The sequence below is a fragment of the Ctenocephalides felis genome, unplaced genomic scaffold (genome assembly GCF_003426905.1).
Source record: "Ctenocephalides felis isolate EL2017-DRISC unplaced genomic scaffold, ASM342690v1 CF-g0.4_SCAFFOLD_00845, whole genome shotgun sequence".
Classification (NCBI taxonomy): domain Eukaryota; kingdom Metazoa; phylum Arthropoda; class Insecta; order Siphonaptera; family Pulicidae; genus Ctenocephalides; species Ctenocephalides felis.
In genome coordinates this window covers 32,635,718-32,649,513 of record NW_020536999.1, presented here as the reverse complement: position 1 = coordinate 32,649,513, position 13,796 = coordinate 32,635,718, and the positions used below count along the sequence as shown (strand labels likewise).

The window sequence follows — 13,796 nt, the reverse complement described above, 5'->3', positions numbered from 1 at the left end:
GAAAATCGACCCCCAGCAGCGTGCGACTATTTTTTTGCTTTTGGTAATATTACGAATTCTACCGGCACGGCGCGACCTTCCACACGTACAATCGTGCATGTCATTAACACTTGTTCGCGTTTTGCAACGCCGTCTGCAAGCGTTACCTGCATAATTACAGGTTCGAAGCGATGACCAGTCTCCTTCAAAACCGCGTACAGGCTCGCGCCTGCCAAACTTCTGCGTGCTCCGGTGTCTATATAGCCTGCTCCAGTAGATCCCTGTATAGACATTCGGATTACGGGCCGTGAACAGATACCTGCGTTAGGTAATCCTATGTCTGCGTGATGATGCATCCACAAAATGTCGGTTTCATCGCTTTCCGGCCGTTTTCTTTTGTGGTTCCTACAGATTGTGCATCTTGATTTGTTTATTGCAACATCTGTTTTTGCACCCAACGCGAAAAAAGCTAACGGTGAATCCTCAATTTTTGGTTTCGAGTTGCATCTTGGACACTTACTTCGCACAAAACCCTTCTCTCCGCAGCCATAGCAAATTAGCTGATTTTCAATTAGCGGTTTTCTCTGAGGCAGGGTTTGTTGCACAAATTTTCTGCAGTCTTCTTTTTCGTGTCCGAATTTTCTGCAGTGCGAACACTTTATAGTTTCTTGCAACGATGTGGCTTCCTGTATGTTCTGCTGCACCGTTCGACACCTGTCAGTAGTTCGTTAAATGTGTTGACGCTACTTCGATCAACGCACTTTCTTAATTTTAAGGTTAAGAGACCGTATATCATGTCAATTTGCGTCCTTTCTACTGTCTTCGTTGACAATTCCGCAAACAAAGCTCGCTTATGCGCTATGAATTTGTCTACGTTCTCTTTCTCCTTCTGACGCTCGAATAATTCCGAAAAAATTAAGTAGTCCGGGCGTGTGGGTGCGAATGATTCCTGCAGGTTGGTGATAACGTCTGTCCAGGTGTGGATTCCGATTCCACACCCTTCCACCATACTGTTGCCTCACCTGTCAATAGTAAAGGCATCTCGCGGATGGCTCTTTCATCAGGGATTTGTTCATATTTCTTGTAGATAACAATTTTTTCTACGAATTCCTGAGCCTTATGCGCATCGCGAGATCCGTCGAATTTGTAATCGCACTTTGAAAAACTACCTGGCGGAACGTTTCTAGCCGTCGCACAATTTAAAACGCGTGATAGCATTTCTTCAGTAACTGAGAATTCCATTGTGTTCGGATTAATGTCTTTTTCAATAACAGTGTCTTTTTTAGCTCTGCCCGCTCGTTTGGGCGCCAGTTTATAACACTAGATTTTATAAACTTATTAAATTCTCACTTTCGCACCAGTTATGCAATAAAGAAAACCACTATAAGTTATAAAACATGTATTATCTTTAGATTTTGGATTCGTACAGACACTAATAAAAGTCACTTATTACATTAATTATACATTAAAACACAACTCCCTATCTTGTTACGAAGAACAACTCGTACGGTTGATTAAGTTATCTAAAACAGCTTAGCAGGACTAAGTTGTTTTATTAATTAATCCACCGGTAACGTTCAAATCCAATGTCAGAAATGCCGGCGAACCCAGGTCAAAATTTCTGTATTTGGTCAGCGAACGTTGTTCGGAGCCCTGTCTAAACTTTACAACTTTTCCAGTAATAGTTTTCGCGTTTAGTTCGAATTTCAGAGATGCCGGCGAACCCAGGTCAAAATCTCAGTATTTCACTACTAAACGGAAAACTAACTACTTTAATATTAATTATTTCTGCATTTAATTTAGTATCAGAAATGCCGGCGAACCCAGGTCAAAATTTCTGTATCTTTTAATTAAATGCGTTAAAATCAAAACTAAAACACTGACTCTCCTTTTTAACAGGAATGCTGTGCCTTTTATACAAAAATGTCCACCCTGATTTTCGGTGGGGATTGAATCGAATTTGTTCGTCACAGCATTTCTGTTACTTTTTCTCTTTCCCCGTAGGCAAAAATTATTCAATCTCCCTCGCACTAATGGGAATCTTTAAAATAATTTTTGCCTCTAGGATTCCTATAACTAGGCTATGCGCTAGAGACTCGAGCGTGTTTGTGTTTAATTTCTGTCAACAGATACACTCAGCGCTGCAAGCCTCAGCATAGCTGCAATACATTTAACTAAACTAAACTAAATCATATAATATTATTTAAATAATATGCACGCTACATATATATATATATATATATATATATATTAGGGTGGTCCTTAAAATGGTCATTTTCGAATTTCTTTGCTCCCAGGGGCTCAAATGGTTCCAAATAGATAAAAAACAATTCTCTGAAAGTTTTAGCTCTTAATATTAACATTTTGATAGAGCACAATTCAATCAAAGTTTTGTATGGAAATAGCATGGAAAAATTTTCAAAAATTTTAAAAATGTTTTTTAGATGTAATTTATAGCAAACAAATGAATGAATAAAACTCATTCATTTGTCGCTAAATTATACCTAACATATTTTTTTTTAATTTTCAAATTTTTTTCCATGCTCTTTCCATACAAACTTTGACTGAATTGCGCTCTATGTAAACGTTAATATTAAGAGCTAAAACTTTCAGAGAATTGTTTTTTATCTATTTGGAACCATTTGAGCCCCTGGGAGCAAGGAAATTCGAAAATGACCATTTTAAGGACCACCTTAATATATATATATATATATATATATATATATATATATATTATATATATATAACAAATGTATTCTGAGTGGATAGATAGATATTAATTTAGAAATATGAACAAACAACACTCTTTTTTGCTCTAATTTATTAAATAATAATTTCACAAACGTTTCGAGACTAGGTTTGTCTCATCATCAGTGTGTTATAAATGCTAAATCTAAAATATGGAAACCTATATTAGCATTATGTGTTACAAGGGAGTACAGTGAACGACTTGTAACGGATAACACATAATGCTAATATAGCATCACTGATGATGAGACAAACCTAGTCTCGAAACGTTTGTGAAATCATTATTTAATAAATTAGTGCAAAAAATGTGTTTGTTCATATTTATAAATTATATATATATATATATATATATTTATTTATTTATTTATAACATTTTTCTATTTTTAGGGTGGAAATAATGCTGGGCACACTGTAGTGGTTGAGGGCACTGAATTCGATTTCCATTTACTGCCCAGCGGGATAATCAACAAAGACTGTATTTCTATTATTGGTTAGTATATATAAGAAAATATAACATTCATGCATCTATTATTAAATTTATTTATTTTCCAAAATTAATGATTTTACAAGATACTAAATAATATAAAAAATACATGAGGGTCTCTACAAATTGAACTTAATTTCACTTTTCATGCAGCTTGGCTGTAGTGATTGTCATATGACCCGTCAAAATTCCAGCTACGTTCATCCGATATCATTAGATATCGGATTAAATAAATAAATAAGTAATCTAGAATTCCATTCTGTATTTGATATTGATATAGATACTGTTTTGCCGTTAACGCCACTTACACATGGAATAAAACAGTTGCGCATTCATTTTTACAAGTAAAATTGCCATATTCAATTTTCTAGAAATTTCCGAGTGATGCCTCTACCTAAATAATATATGACCTAGTTTTTTATCGCAAATTCTTGCATATTTGATTATGGAAATTTTAATTAGTGCAATATATTTGTTTAATAAACAATTTAAAATTGGCTTTGCTAAGCTTGTTTTTATTTGTTATTTATTAACCATAACATTGAACAAATTAGCAAATTCAAATTCAATAATATTTAACTGTTAATATTTATAATTGCGTATACATTTGTTGTAATCATTTATAATTTGCTTCACCTGACTTGCGTCATCTCGTTTGATATTGCATATTTATTGAATTAAATATGCATATTTACTTAACAATATTATAACAATAATTATGATAATAATCTAAAATATAATGATGCAGTTCTTGAATTTATTGAAGATATCGCATATTTCATAAAATTAAATGGTAGTTGTGTATAGTATACTGAATGCTAAATAAACATTTGATTTTCTTGTTATTTTTTATGTTTGTATTTCAAACACACAAATATCAACTGACCTTGATGTTTGCATATTTATCATTTTTGTTATTCTAATTGATTGAAAATTTAAATATCCAGTTCGTTTACTATAATATTTTTTAATAATCAACATGTAACTCTGAAAGTTCCAAGTTGATAAATTATTTAGTTCAAGATTACGATGTAGGTGAAAATTTCATCATACCAGCCAAAGAAAAACAATTTGCCATTGAAAAATTCTGCATTTCATAAGTGATCAAAACATTGGCAATTTTTCAGTTTAACACTTGTGGTCTAATTTATCTTTTCTTGATTTTGGCACGTAAGCCGAAACGCCAATCTTGTATTACTGAGACCGATCATGAGAATCGCCGTTTGTTGCTTAATTTATGTTGGTTGAAAACAATGATGCAAATGTAATCCATTCGAAACACCTACAAATATCCACTGTGGAGCTCGAAATTTATCGATTTAAGTATTTTTAAAACGATTTGAAATGCACAACACAATGGTAGATATTTGTTAAAAATAATATTTTGGCAATCGCACAATATCCTATAAAATAGTATTATCCATTGTGACGTAACAAAAATACATTTATCATCTGTTTCATTACACAGAATTTTTTGCAGTTATTACTAAATTGGTTTTTGATTAGCTATAATTACAGAATCTATGTCACTGTGCTGCCGCTTTTTAATTTATGCTGTAACACAATACTTATCCTTGAAAATGTATCAATTATTGATAAAATTTGATAGTTTTGTCATTGTTCGACATTGTCGTACTAATCTCATATTACGTCTGTGCAATTCAAACGAATGGTTATGCAAGCACATCTTATTTTATACTCGTATGCTGCTTTTGCTCCAAATAATTTATAAGTTCTTTTTTTTTTTGAAAATTGTAATATTCATAAAGAAAACGTTGTAGAAGTTACAACACCGAAAAAGACTTGTAAATATTTATATATAGATTAAACACAATTTCTTATTTAATCAAACAAAACGTTACATTATACGAAACTATTAAATTTCTTATAAGCTATGCCGTGATATTTTACGTTTACTATCTAAATGAGTTACGATCAAGTTTTACTTGTACCCCCGGCTCTCCTGACTTGAATCACGAAATTGTTTTCAGACATGTATCGTTAATAAAAAACAGATAATAGTATTAAACTCCATTTAATTCTATTTTTGTACTCCGGAAGTTTTGTTGGTTTGCACGAAATTATTCCATTTCTTATTTAGTAAACCGGTACCACGCGTCTCCGGCATTGTCTCATTATCATAATGTCGCTAATTACCATATTGATCGATGACATACAGGTGTTTTTTAACCCGTGATATTTTGTTTTTGTATTTATAGTTAAAAGGCTAAATATTTTACATATTAAGCGAAAGCAAACAATCGTTAAATTGGTCAATTATTTGTTAATTGAATTATGCATGTAAAATTCACTTTCAAACACGACCATGTAATAAGAAATATACTTTATGTGCAATTCAATTTAAAAAAAAATAACGTAAATGTAAACAATTTTCTTCAAAATTTCTTTGATTATAAATCTTTTATTTTGGAATCGAAAAAACTACCTGAACTATCAATTCACTGGGCTTTTGTATTACGGAACGTTAAGTGGATTCTGTATTTTATATATTATTTCTTGTTAAATATTTGTAGCAAAAATATGAAATTCATGTTCATTATATACAAAATTAAATAAGTTCAGCAATTTTTACTAGTTATATTGTATTTCCCTTAGGGAATGGTGTTGTCATTCACTTGCCTGGTTTATTTGAGGAATTGGAAAAAAATGAGAAGAAAGGTCTAAGTGGTTGGGAATCCCGTCTTGTAATATCAGATCGGGCACATCTTGTATTCGACATGCATCAGCAAGTCGACGGCATGCAGGAATCAGAAAAGGGTGGATTGACCATTGGCACAACCAAAAAAGGCATTGGCCCGACATACTCTTCTAAGGTTGTATTGAATTTCATTTTTGAATTGAAACATTTACTTTTACCTTTATTTCAATCATTTTTATTTTGCAGGCAACCCGTAATGGATTGAGAGTGGGTGATTTATTGGGAGATTATGATTTGTTCAGCCGAAAATTTAGGCAGTTGGCTGCTTTGTACCAAAGAATGTTTCCAAGTCTTGAAATTGACGTGGAAGGGGAATTGAAAAGGTAAATATTAAGGAATTTTTCATACAAAATTCAGAATTACAAAAGGCACTAACTTTGATAATACATTTTTTTACAGGTATCGCGAATTTGCAGTCAAATTGCGACCGTTTGTTAAGGAATCTGTATCGTATTTGCACAACTTATTATTAGAAGGCAAGAAAGTTTTAGTCGAAGGAGCTAATGCTGCTATGTTAGACATTGATTTTGGTTAGTATTGAAATAACTAACACAAATGTCTTTAATCAAGCACCAAATGTTTATGGAATCAGATCAGTTTTGAACCGTTTCACTCTCCACAGGTACCTACCCATATGTAACATCGTCTAACTGTAGTATAGGAGGTGTAGTGACTGGCTTAGGTTTGCCTCCTCGGAACATTGGTGATATTGTGGGTGTAGTGAAAGCTTATACAACTAGAGTGGGTGATGGTCCATTTCCTACTGAATTGCATGATGTAAGATATTTTTTTATTCATGGTTAAAATATCATTTATGAGCTGCATTTAAATACTTGGCTCAGACTAACAAATCAGATATATGTAATTTACACAAACTTAAATATGTTATACTGCAGATAATAAAAAAATGTTTTTGTTTATTGCAGGAAATTGGAGAACTTCTCCAAACTCGGGGTGGAGAAATTGGTGTAACAACGAAAAGGAAGCGAAGATGTGGATGGCTTGACCTGGCCTTATTGCATTATACCTCAATGGTCAATGGATATACAATGTATGTATAGCATATTTTATTTTGTATTAATTATTTATTTTGCATTAAATGTTATTGGCAAACAAAATCTGGAATTTGTTTGATAGTCCACAGCCTTCATTTCACATGCATGTTTTAGCATGATTACCTAGATTAGTTTATATTATGCTCATTTTTTAATAACATTTTATTCTATTTTAGGTTGTGTGTTACGAAGCTAGATATATTAGATACGTTACCAGAAATTTTAATAGGTGTAAACTACAAGATAAACGGTGTTGTTATTGATCATTTCCCTTCCACTTGCCAAGAATTGGAATCTGTAGAGGTAAAAGCAAGCAAATCAATTTTTACTTTTGTTTTATAAGCTTTGCTTATGCAATTGTTTTAAGACTGCATCTGCAGTTCAAACATGAAGGTGCAATAGCATTTAATTAAATTTAAATATTTAATTGCAGGTGGAATATATAACTATGCCTGGTTGGCAAACTAGTACCGCAGATGTTAGAGAGTTTAAAAATCTGCCTGAGGCCGCTAAGAAGTATATCAAACGAATTGAAGAAGAATTAGATATTCCAGGTGAGTGCAAAAACTAAAGCTTTTTGATCATAATAAATTTTAACAATTTTAAAGATAGGTAAACATAGTTAAATTAGTGTTGTTCCAGTAACTTTGTGCAATTATTTTCCATGAATTAATTTAGAAGAAAATAAGTTTCTAATATATATATTGAGATTGTCATTAGCGACAATATTATGATTTTTTATGGCCAGGTTTTATTTGAAATTATATATTTGAACTCAAATATTTTATTTCATATGAAATAAATTTATTTATTTATTTCCAGTGCGATGGATTGGTGTTGGCAAAGGCAGGGAATCAATAATCAATCTCTTTTAAAATAAATTTTCACTAGTTGAAGAAGCTATGAACTGAAATGCACAAAAAGATATTTCAAGGATTATTTTTCCGTCCATACATATTGGAAAATAACCAAAAATTAATCATAGATTGGATGCTGATTATTTCTTCAACAATTGAAACTTTTTGTGCAGATACGAGTATCAATTTTAATTGTTATTGTTATACTGTATATAAATATTGTTGTAACTGTTACAGATTACTATTACATTTTAAATTGAATCTCTTATCATATTTTTTTATCAACATTTTACAATCAAGTGTGTGATGAATCACATACTAATTTAAACCAGTCATATGTATTTTTATAAAAGTTTTATAATTTTCTGTAATATATTTTGTGATTTTAATAATTAATAATATTCTGATGCAGTATTCGAACAATATTTATGGACATACCTGTTTGCAAATAAAAAACTTTACGATCTACATTTAGTGCAAGTACTTACAAGAAATAAATGCGCAACAATACAATACAATAAATTAGTTTGTAAATACTTTTTTACAAATATATTTTGTAATAGTGGTATATCTCTAAAATGCATTTTTATCAAAATCTGTTATTTTAAGGCTCATTGTTTGACTGCATTTTATTCAAAATAAAATTCACTTAATAATAAAATGCTGTGATACAACTGGGCCTCTTAGTACTTCATAATAATTTATCAGAAGCATACCTGTGAGCTACATGTGTAATTACTATTTTTTAAATTTCATATTGTACCTATATATACTATACCTCCTCAAAAAATGTTACAGTTCAATTATGTTACATATACAAATACAGAAATTACAACAAAGATTATACTTTTTTAATGAAAATTGGGCAAAATTCAGAAACAAATAGGCATTACAACATTATTTATTTTGATTAAATCTTATTATTTTTGGTGTTTTACTAAATTATTAGGATGAATATTGACAAACGAGCGAACATATTAGCTTTGCTGCTACATGTTTCTTGGTTTTATTCTAATATACCAATAATGAAATCATATATATATATATATATATATATATATATACATATATATAAATATGAGTAAATACTTATAAAAATGAGTGGTGATAGAATTATTCGTCGTGATCAGTTTTAATAGATTTTATTGTTACAATTATGGTGGTCCCTAAGCTACTCTTGATCTATTCTATATATTCTATATATACATGCATTTGTTCATGCTTATGAGAATATAATGAGGCAAATATTTGTTTATAAATACAATAGAGTTTAAAAAAATTAAATAATCATATATTTTATTTGTCGTATTTGTTCGGTCATGGTTAAAATGATTAAATTGCTTGATTTGTAAAGTACTGACACGTATTATGAATACGTAGTATTGGTAAAAGCTGATCAAAAATATTGTATTAGTACGTATGAAGAAAATTATTCAATGATCAGAATTTAATTCTTAATAGTGTCTGATTGTTGTTCAACTTATTGTAGATATGGAAGAAGTTAAACAACGAACATTTTTCGTTTCGTTTTTCTATTTACGGATATTGATTAATGAAATGTGAAAAATGTTATTGTTTATAATTATAATGGTAGAGTAATCCACGAAAAACTTAAAAAATATTATAAGTAAAACAATTACTTATTCTTGCTGATAAAACCTGACAATATATGGCTTGAACTATCACTCATACGAAAGATGCCTCCATATTTTAATTAGGGACTGGGATAATTGTATTAAACGATAATGGAATATGAAAACATAATTAAGTTCATCATGAGGAATGAAATCTTGTTCTTTTATTTTTAAATGCAATAAATACAGGCATGATATGAAATATTACATCTATTATTGATTGAACGTAATAAATATATAATGATATAAATGGATTTCAGCATAAATATTTCAATTGTCTAAGGAACAAAAGACAGAATAACATTAACATGTGTTCAGCCGTGTATTTTTCTCTTTGAAGAAGATATTAAAATAACATTACACACAGTAGGAAGACCTAGTAAACAGGTAACTTTAATGAGCAATTTTTTTCTTATTGAGATGATTCATTAATTTATTCTTGCTTTTATTAAGTTGGGGCTTTCGTGGCGGAGTGTTAAGTGCGACATCGAGCAGTACCGATATCAATTTTCACTAGAGCTTATAGATCTTTAAGCTTTGAGCTTTAAGCTAAAAAATATGCTTTCAAGTGAATATAGCCTTTCCTGGGCATTGCTGCATCAAATTGAATAGGTAAGCTCTATTAGATAAATTCTAATAATACAATCATCAAATAGGGATAGGTTGATTCTAGGCAACCATCTGAAAAGCGACGTGAGGAGAAAGTTTCAAACCAGTTTATAGGACGCACGGTTATGATTCGAAAGAATTAAAAAAAATTAATAAATAAAAATAAATAATAAATAAATAATAGCCTATTAATTAAGGTTACCTTAATTACCTACTTTTGTGCTAACATCGCTGGAACTAGCGTCACTAGAAAAGTATTTAGATTCATTTATTACTCAAAACTTATTTAATTTAAATTAAAAAAGTTGCATTTATTATAGTTGTTCAGATCTTATTATTTTTTTACAGAGTAATTTTTATTGAAAGATCAAACGAGGGGCTAGCGCGACATCGAACAGCCGCGATATCAATTTTCACTTGGGTATATAGATCTTAAATATGATTCCAAGTGAAAATAGTCTTTCCTGGGCATTGCTGCATCACATTGAATAAGACAGCCCTATTAGATAAATTCTGATAATAAAATAATCAAATATGGATGGATCAACCGCAAGGTTACCATCTAAAAAAATGCGACGTAAGAAAAAAGTTTCAGACTAGTTTATAGGACGTAAGGTTATGATTCTGAAGAATTTAAGAAAATTAATAATAGCCTATTAATTAAGTCTTAAGGTATTATATTAGTTACCTAATTTTGTGCTAACATCGCTGGAACAAGCCTGACAAATATTTATTTATTTAGTTCATTCAAATAGAAATAAGTGCAATTATCAAATTTGTTTCCATCTTATTTTGAAGTAAGTAATTTTCATTGAAGGAACAAACACAAATTAAAATCAGGCTATATCCTAGTAGGTTTGCTTTTAAGGTTAAATGATAACCGAAAGCCGGTAATGCGCAGGATACGGTATTTGTTGTGGAGTCCGCATGTTGATTCAATTTTTCTGGCAGTAGTCGAGCGCACGTCGTCGGAAGCGTTTCGTATCGTAATGGATTAGTTCCCTTTTACTTTCTCTATACAAAATAAAAAGGAAAATTATTAATAATATTATACACTATATTTAAAATTCCTTTGTGCACGTTTATAAATCAAGCGTTGGTAAAATATAAAAAATGCGGTGATTTACAGCGTTGCTTCATGCCATAAAACATTTTTTTGTTAATGAAAAACGTGGTTTAAAATCAGTAACTTGTTTTATTTGCAGAAGTTTTGGTTCTTACTTTTTTAATAAAAAACTTATGGTTGTTTATATAATACCAGATTATAACTATTAAGAACAATTAAACAAATCGAAATTATTGGATATATAAGTGTTGAATACATTTTAAAAATGGTTATTGTGAATTTACCCTAAATAAATATTTAAACAATTTTGTGAAGATGATTTGTGAGTGATTAGTGACACATTAACTTAAATACTTAACCACAGAAGTGCTGAATAATAATAGTTTAGTTCTTAATTGAATATTCGGAAGATTAATTTTGAAAAACTACAGGTTTGTGCATAATTTTATTTAATACATTTTTTAAGTGTCCCTTAATTTTTATTTCCGTGTGGGCGTTGTTCGGCTTAACTTAGGACTCTATAATCGCCTGTACCCGTGGCTGAAATAGTTCAAGCGTTACCCATACTAAATTATTCATTTACATTTAAATTTTGAAGTCTTATGTGTACATTTCATAAATAATCAGAAACTGCAAAAAAAATCTGCACGAGTCGTACATTTCAATCGTGTAAATCTACATTAAGTATGAAAATAATTATAATGATAAAAAACTTATAGAGGAAATGTTAAAAAAATTTCAATAGAAAATTTGGAAAAATGTGACAAAAGGAATAAATAATTTGAACCGCATAGAGAAAAGTTATATCAGATATTATTTGTAAGCATTTTATTAGCAAAATATGGTTTGATACACAAACTGACATATTCAGAAATATTTTAAAAAGAATTTAGTACTTATAAAATATTAGAACATGATCGTACGATATTTTTAGTTTTTTTTTTATTTCTATATAATTACAATTTGCCCTGGTAAAGCATTTATTAATTTTGGTAGATATAAAATTTCAAAATGCTACGCAATGGTAGTCATTTTAAGATTGAAAATTGATATAACAAATATACAGAACAATAATAATTACATGTCTGTTAGCCAAATCTAAAGGGTTCGAGTCCTTTGGAGATGTTTTTTTAGATGCATGTCTTCTGATTTTATCTGTAACCGTGAACATATTGGAGTCGTGGTAGATCAGCTAATTTGGGATATACTTGGGCGCCTCTAGTATTTTTTTAAAAAACGTATTTTGTAACCTTTGTGACTAGATTTTTAAAATCTAAACATATTTGCAAGCGATAAGATATAAAATTGATAAGCCCATCCTTTTAGAACTAAATATGAAAACCTGCCATTAATTTTTGAAAACCATAAGTTTTGTCAAGATAAATCGAAAAAAAGAAAAATAATGTAATAGTTTTATTTACATATTTTTAAAATTACGAATCACGTAAACATATCCATATTTTTTATATTGATTGAAAAGCGAACAGAAATTAAGGTTCTATGAGCTTTTCTGATGATTTACTTAACTAAAACCACTTCGGTTTTTATAGATGTCAACCCGAACAGTTGTTTCATCACTGTGTCGTTTTCAATTATTACAATTTCTGTAATAGTGAAGATTTTTTATTGAGTTAGCAATCATGGGTGCTATTTTCACTTAGAAACACACTGCTATCTGTATTTCCAAGTAAACACCCATATCACTTATGCTTGACATCAGGTTGCTTAAGAGGGATGTTAAACTTGCGATTTTTGGTTGAAATCCCATAGTTCTAACCACTTACCAATATCTACATGAAATTTTTTTCTCCTGATTTACTTTTATTGCCGTTTCTACATCATCAATTTGTACCAAATTGTCCACGAAGCTTGCAGAGGTTAGCTGCAATATTTTTAATAACTGGACATTTTATCGCAGTGGGATTTCAGACTGCGACTTATATTGGACAATAAATAATATTTTAATCCATAAATTTCGTCTTTCTATCAAACGGCTTTGCCACAAGAACGTATAAAACCTTCATGAAACCCGATAGTGTTCGTCCATTTATCAAACGATTGAATTCAACACCAGAGGAAATAATTCTAAATTCGAGCGAGCGCGAAATCGCGAAGACTCGAAACTCCCTTCTGCCAAGTTAATGTGTGTTAGTGCTTCATGATTTTCCGGAAAACGTCATATCATTCATGATACTCAACTGGGATTATTATAATTGAATTTTGACTGCGGGAGGATATTTTTTACAGCCGAGAAACGAATGAATTGGGAATTATTATAAATCGACCAAAGAATGATTTTTTGTCGGAGAATTATATAGAATTTTCCATTTCTTCGTTGATTTTATAAAAATAATGAGTTTTTGGTTTTCAAATGTTTTATTTTATGATTTTATGATTAAAACTTAAATAATATTCATAAAAATTTTGATCAAAATCATATCTATAAGTTGGAATGATATTTAATGACCTCTATAAAATTTGTTTTCACCTCTCAAATTTTTAACTTTTCGAAGGAGAAGTTTATGTTTTCATAAAAAAATCCGACTTGTTAATTTTATGTTTTCTCGACGTTTCAAGCCATTCTGAATCGAATGAGACCAAATTTGGAAAAATTATGTATGTGTGTGTGTTTGTGCGTGTGCATC

At 30.2% G+C, this 13,796-nt stretch overlaps 1 protein-coding gene across 1 annotated transcript; it reads left to right on the top strand.

Annotated features, from left to right (window-relative positions):
* Positions 1-3,114: 3,114 nt before the first annotated feature.
* Positions 3,115-8,675, top strand: LOC113374561 (adenylosuccinate synthetase-like; the record flags this gene model as incomplete). Its single annotated transcript, XM_026614537.1, is given in 9 exon segments — positions 3,115-3,217; positions 5,828-6,045; positions 6,117-6,253; positions 6,330-6,460; positions 6,553-6,707; positions 6,857-6,981; positions 7,162-7,288; positions 7,419-7,539; positions 7,808-8,675. Coding segments are annotated over 9 exon segments (1,170 nt in total), but the record flags the coding sequence as incomplete, so codon positions are not given.
* Positions 8,676-13,796: the final 5,121 nt, after the last annotated feature.